Below are 5914 nucleotides of genomic sequence, written 5' to 3'. Positions count from 1 at the left end.
AGAGAGAACAGATGATACAAGAAATTGAGGTTGAGAAGAGTGAGTGTTGTTCAAGGAACTCTTGTCAAATGGTTGGATCTTTTCAGTCTTGTAGGAAATGAACAGGGAAGTTTGAAACCAATCTTGTGAGGAATCAAATAAGGTGCCAAAATATTACACAACAGAGGATCCTAGGGCTTAATAGAGAGTGATGTGGATTGGTGGTGACTTTCTCTAGCATCCTTCAGCAACTTAGTAACGGCAGTGGAGTTGACCAGGCATTTTCAGAGTATAAAGTGTTAGACATAGCAAATCACATGAGGTTTAAGAATCCCTGATACTAAGCTGGCTCAGCTAGTTAAGAGTGTGGTGCTTCTAACACCCAGGTCCAGGGTTCAATCCCTGTACCAGCCAGCAAAAAAAAAAATCTCTGGTACTAGCAGATGCATCATTGAAATGGCTACCAGGGGTCCAGGTGGAGCATGGAGGGCAATGATTTTAGCAGCAGAAGGCAGTGGGTGAAGGTGATGGCTTTCCAACTGCATTGCCTAGCTTTTTATGGGAGGCCTCTGGGATCTCCCATTCCTACCTCAACTACAGTAGCTGTTTTTTTCTGGGATACAAAGGCATCCCTTGTATTCTTTCATTTGAAGGGGGGGAAAAGTCTGTTGCTAAAAGTAGTTTGAAAACCACTAGACTAAGAGACAAGAGGAAATGGGACTAGAAGTCATAAGGAGGAGAAAGTTAGATTGTAGGGACTGGGAAAGATGGCTGATAAGGGGTATGTGATCAGTGAGGGGGATTCAGACATTGAGATCTTGGAGATCTATCCATTTTGAAGGAAGATGGGGTCAGCACGGGGCTATGCTGGCAGACAGCTGAAGTCAGGTGGAATTACTAGTAACTGGCATTGAGAGCTGAAGAACGTAAGGCCAGCACATCGGAAGGGGGCCACCATGATGTCAAAGATGCTGAGGATGAGGGAAAGCTACAGGTTAGAGGAGCAGACAAAGAGCCAAGTCCAGAAGTCAGCAAGGAAACAGGAAGGGATTTTGAAAAAGTAGAAAACTATGGTTTTGAAGATGAGACAGAGCAGAAATAAGTGCATTGTATGGAATTTTAAATAGGAGCAGGTTGAGGTAAAAGCTGCATCTGGGAAGTGGGGGGAGTGAAAGAAAAAGGCTTGTGCTTAGAGAGGGTTTTGAGGTCTATGGTGTCATCAGATTTCAATTAAAGTAAGGGAACCAGAAGACCTATTTTGGAGGAAGTGACAGTCCAGCAAAGGACCCTACGGGGGTTTCTCACAAACAGCACAGGTGGCTGGATCCCGTGGGCAGGGCTGAGAGAAAGGCTTCCAGGACCAGAGTGGCCCTTTCATGACCTGGGTTGGCGATGGAAATAAGACAGAGATGTGGGGCTGGAGGCTGAGATGAGTATCGGAGAAATGAATGAAAAGAAACAAGGTAGGCTGGGGACCCCACACTAAAGAGCAAAAAGGAGACCAAATTTGGGGGTAGGAGGAATTCACAAAGTTTAAATGACTCCAGTGTGCCAACCCAATGCTAGATTAAGGTAGAGGACCAGCACAGCCTCACCACTCTAGGGGCCAGACTTAGATTAATTGTTTTTTTAAAGCTGAAGTTCAGATTGATTGTAAAAAGTCAGTAAAGCTCAGACACAGATGGCTAAGGTTGAAAAAACATTAGACCAGCTAGCCCAACTCCCCTTCTCCTATACAGGATACAGACACACACAGATATGAAATGATGTACCCCAAGGTCCTCCAGCTGGTGCTTAGTGGTGGTGCCAGAGCTGGAACCCACATACCCTGACCCCAAGGCCATCGTCTTCCTACAGCCTCCACAGTGGTCCCTGGTTTGAGGAGTGGGTGGGGGCATAAAGGGGCCACACTGGTGTTATGACTGAAATGTGACAGATATTGGGAGATTCATTTATTTGTTCAACTCTGGCTACATTTTTTGCTAGAAGACCAAAATTTAACCTCCTACCATTGCCAATGAGCTTTTGTTCAGAAACATGATCTATTTTGGAAATGCTGGTATTCCTGGTGCTTGCTCCAACCTAAAGTCATTCTTTTTTGTGTTTTTTCCTCTAGTTTCTTTAGCCTCTAGCACAGTGGGATTGGCTGGGCAGGTTGTTCACACAGAAACCACGGAGGTCGTGCTAACAGCAGATCCTGTCACAGGATTTGGGATCCAATTGCAGGGCAGTGTCTTTGCCACAGAGACCCTCTCTTCTCCACCTCTGATTTCCTATATTGAAGCTGACAGCCCAGCAGAGAGGTGAGACGCTTTCTCTCACAGCATCATTTTCTGCTCGCATTTCTGGTGCTGGCTATCTTTGAATGGCTAATAAATTATGGAACAGTGCTCAATGCAGGAAATGCAAGGTGTAATGAACTCTCTGTTCTGACAATAAACTTTTATGTTCTTGAGAAGAATAATGAGCACGGATGCCTTTATCTAGCAGATTTTGTCCATCAAGGGACCAGCAGCAATATTAATTAAAAAGGAGAAAATCCAAACAAAATCTGAAATTCAAACTTTAATGAATTCTCTGCTATGGGGGAATGTAAATTCATCATTACTATTTATTGGTTTAGATCAGATGCTAACAGTATCATGGTTATGAATTATTAATTACTTCTCTGGGATATGTCAGGATTCCCTTGCTCACAATTGTAACCATGAAATGCAAGAGTGCAAGACATTGCAGTTGACCTAGTATGATGCCACAGCATTGAACAAACAGGACTGAATGGATAAGCTATTTTGCAGGTATCAAACAAGGTAGATTTGGCAAGCTCAACTTGATGATTTACTCTACCTACAACCTCTAACATGTGGTTCTAAATTAGATGTGGGGTGCTGCAGATTGGAGACAGAGTGATGGCCATTAATGGAATTCCAACTGAAGACAGCACCTTTGAGGAAGCCAATCAGCTCCTTCGAGATTCTTCAATTACAAGCAAGGTCACACTGGAAATCGAGTTTGATGTTGCAGGTATAATCATATAATCTCAAGTCAGCAGCAGAGTCAGGAGTGGACTGCATGTGAATTATATTAGTTATGTGGCAGAGAGGGAACTATTTTTTTATATACTGAACATGTTTTTGTTTAGGAGGTTTGATATGTCATTTTTGAATTGAGCATTGTTTTTGTATTATTCATTAAAATGTCACCATGGGAACAACTGAAAATAAATGTGACAAATTGAATAAGTAACAGCCACTATAGAGATGATTTTAAAAAACATCATGTACCCTTTATTCTTTCTGACTTTCCCCTACATGCTGGAGAAACCATATTCTTCAATCACAAAGACAATAAAAACCTTTCTCTGACCCTTCCCACTGCAGAGAACATATGAAACTTCTTTAGAGAGCAATGAAAATGTGTTAGGTGGATTTATACAAGCCCAGTAGGTAAATATTTGGTATTTAATGTTAAAGAGAAATTGTACCAGATACTTGTTAAAAGTGACAAAAAAGACTTTATTCAAGACTATTCCAGTAGGGTTCAAGAATATTGCAATAGGGGAGAAAGACTGAACTCAAATCCAGATACAGCCAGGGCAGCTGGGATTTATAGCCAGCGGGCAAGGTGAATGTGAGGGAGGCTTTCGATGGAAAATTACTTGAACTTGATTAGATATCAAACGTGGGGGGATTCTCACTAAACTGGCTCAGGAGGATTCTTGCTAAAACTGGGGTCAGAGGCCAAGGACTAGGCCAGGGACAAAACCTAGTCAAAAAGATGGCTCAGAGGAGCCTAACTAAAGTTTGGTCATAGAGGTTGTTCTAGTCAGAAGCTAACAAGTGTGTGGATTTTAGAGGTTGGTGTAAGTTCTCATTTAAGAAAGTTGTCTTCACACAGTGAAATGCCACCCCACAGACCCAGTGACCTTTACCAATCAGTAAAGATATGCCTTTGGACACAGGGATTGCATTATTCCAGCAAATATTTGCCGAGTTACTCCTCTACACAATGTAGATGTGACAGCAGACAGGAAAGAAAGAAAAAAACCTGTCTTCATGAAACTTTTATAGCAGCACAGAAAGTTAATTTGAAAATTATCAAATATAAATTTAGATAATAGTAAATGCTCTAGGAAAATAAAACAGGGTAGGGGGTTAGAATGCCTGTGGAGGAGCTATTCCTATAGAATGATTCCTTGGAAGGAAGTAGCATTTGAGCAGAGATTTGAAGGTTGAGAAGGAGCCAGCCACACGAGGCTCTGGGAGGAGAGCATTCCAGGCAGAGGGTGCAGACAGTATAAAGAACCTGAGCCAGAATAGAAGCTTGGTGGAGAAATAGCAAAAAGAGCTGTTGCTGGAGCATGTAAGAGCTTTGAGGGTAGGGATTGAGTTTGGATTTGGAGATGGGGTTGGAGAGATTGGAAGGGGCCTAGTAGTGCTGTGCCCTGGTGAAGAATTTAGATTCTATTCCCCATGTAAGGAAGCCATGGAGTGTTTTATGCAGCAGACTGAGATAATCTGATGAATGTTTTAGAGAAATCCTTCTGAAATGTAAGAGGGAAATAGCAGAAACAGAAAAACCAGTTAGGAGATCGTGGCAGTTGGACAGGTAAGGTATGATGGTGGCCTGACAAGGTGGTTGTGCTAGAGGTGGTGACAAATAGTGAAATTCAGGAGATGGCTTGAAGCAGGGCTAACAGAACTCACTAATGAATTGGATATGGAGGATGAGGGGAAGAGAAGATCGTGGGTGACTCCTGAGAGGTGAGAGTAAGCAATTGGGTAGATACTGATGTCTTTAACTGAGACTAGAAAAGTGGAAATTTGGGGATAGCAAAAAGTTCTATTTTAACATGAGTAGGAGAATCCACTGCCAATACTAGGGGAAAAAAACAAGCACATTCATTCCTTAATTCAAAAGACAGTTACTGAACCCTAGTTACTAAGTGCGAGGCACTGTGCTATGTTCAGATCACTGAAAGAGAAAATAGAAAAGATCAATGTCCTTAAGGAGCTCATAGCCAAAGAGATAAGAGAAAGAATTGCTGGAAGATAAGAATAGACTTGGTGAATTTGTGCTGCCACTAGAATGCAGAAGAAAGTGCTCAGGAAAATGCAGGCAGTACCTTCTGGAGCCTGCGACTGGAGCCTGCGACTGGGGTCTGGGCTAGGACCGAACAGCGACCAACATTGGGAAAAATTAAATCACTAAGCAAAGACTGGCAGTAGCAGGAGACTGAGGAGGGACTCTGCCTGAAGAATACTAAGATTTAAAGGGAAAAGATGCCAGCAAAGGAGTTAAAGAAAATACAGTATGAGAAGTGAGAGGAGAACCAAAAGAAGGTGGCATTTCAGAAACCAAAGAAAGACTTTCAAGGCAAAAGTCAAGATCAATAGTGTAAATGTGCTGCAGAGAATTCCAGTAGCATAGGACAGGAAATGTCCTTTGGATTTGGCCATTAGAAAGAAAGACATTGCCAGAGTAGTTTCAAGGGAATGAGGGGCAGAAGTCGGATGGCAGCGAGCTGGGAGTGAGTGAAGCGTGAAATGTACAGACCAGCTATGCTTGCTGTCTGCCTAGGAATTGGGTTTGGGAAGAGAGTTTGGCAAGGAAAATGCAGTGAACAGTTGAAAGGCCACTGTAGGTTCCTCTTTCTAGAACTTCCACTGCATTTAGTTATGTAGTCTTTGCTCTATTTTATATCGCCTCATAGCCTCTATTCAGTAGTTCTCCACCAGGGTCAATTTTGCCCCAGGGGACATTTGGCAAGGTCAAGAAATTTAGCCGTAGAGAAAGGAGATAGGACAACAGATAGAGGGGGATTCCGAGTTCAAAGTGGTGTTATTTTGTTTTGTTTTGTTGTCTTGTTTTGTTAAGACCGGGGAGATTTCAGCATGTTTAGGACCTGAAATTAATGAGGAAGAGAAGAAATAAT

The 5914-nt window shown here is 42.5% G+C and overlaps 1 protein-coding gene across 3 annotated transcripts in view; it reads left to right on the top strand.

Annotated features, from left to right (window-relative positions):
- GRIP1 (glutamate receptor interacting protein 1) overlaps window positions 1-5914 on the top strand; it is a 110735-nt gene that overhangs the window by 17986 nt on the left and 86835 nt on the right. For all 3 annotated transcript variants that reach the window (XM_008589762.1, XM_008589761.1, XM_008589764.1), the window contains 2 exons: window positions 2096-2282; window positions 2858-3003. In XM_008589762.1, coding sequence (XP_008587984.1) covers window positions 2096-2282; window positions 2858-3003 — 333 coding nt within the window. The remainder of the gene's footprint in view (window positions 1-2095; window positions 2283-2857; window positions 3004-5914) is intronic.

This window comes from Galeopterus variegatus, unplaced genomic scaffold (assembly GCF_000696425.1).
Source record: "Galeopterus variegatus unplaced genomic scaffold, G_variegatus-3.0.2 Scaffold5641, whole genome shotgun sequence".
Lineage (NCBI taxonomy): Eukaryota > Metazoa > Chordata > Mammalia > Dermoptera > Cynocephalidae > Galeopterus > Galeopterus variegatus.
The sequence above is the reverse complement of the archived record's forward strand: the minus strand, read 5'-3'. Positions and strand labels throughout refer to the sequence as shown.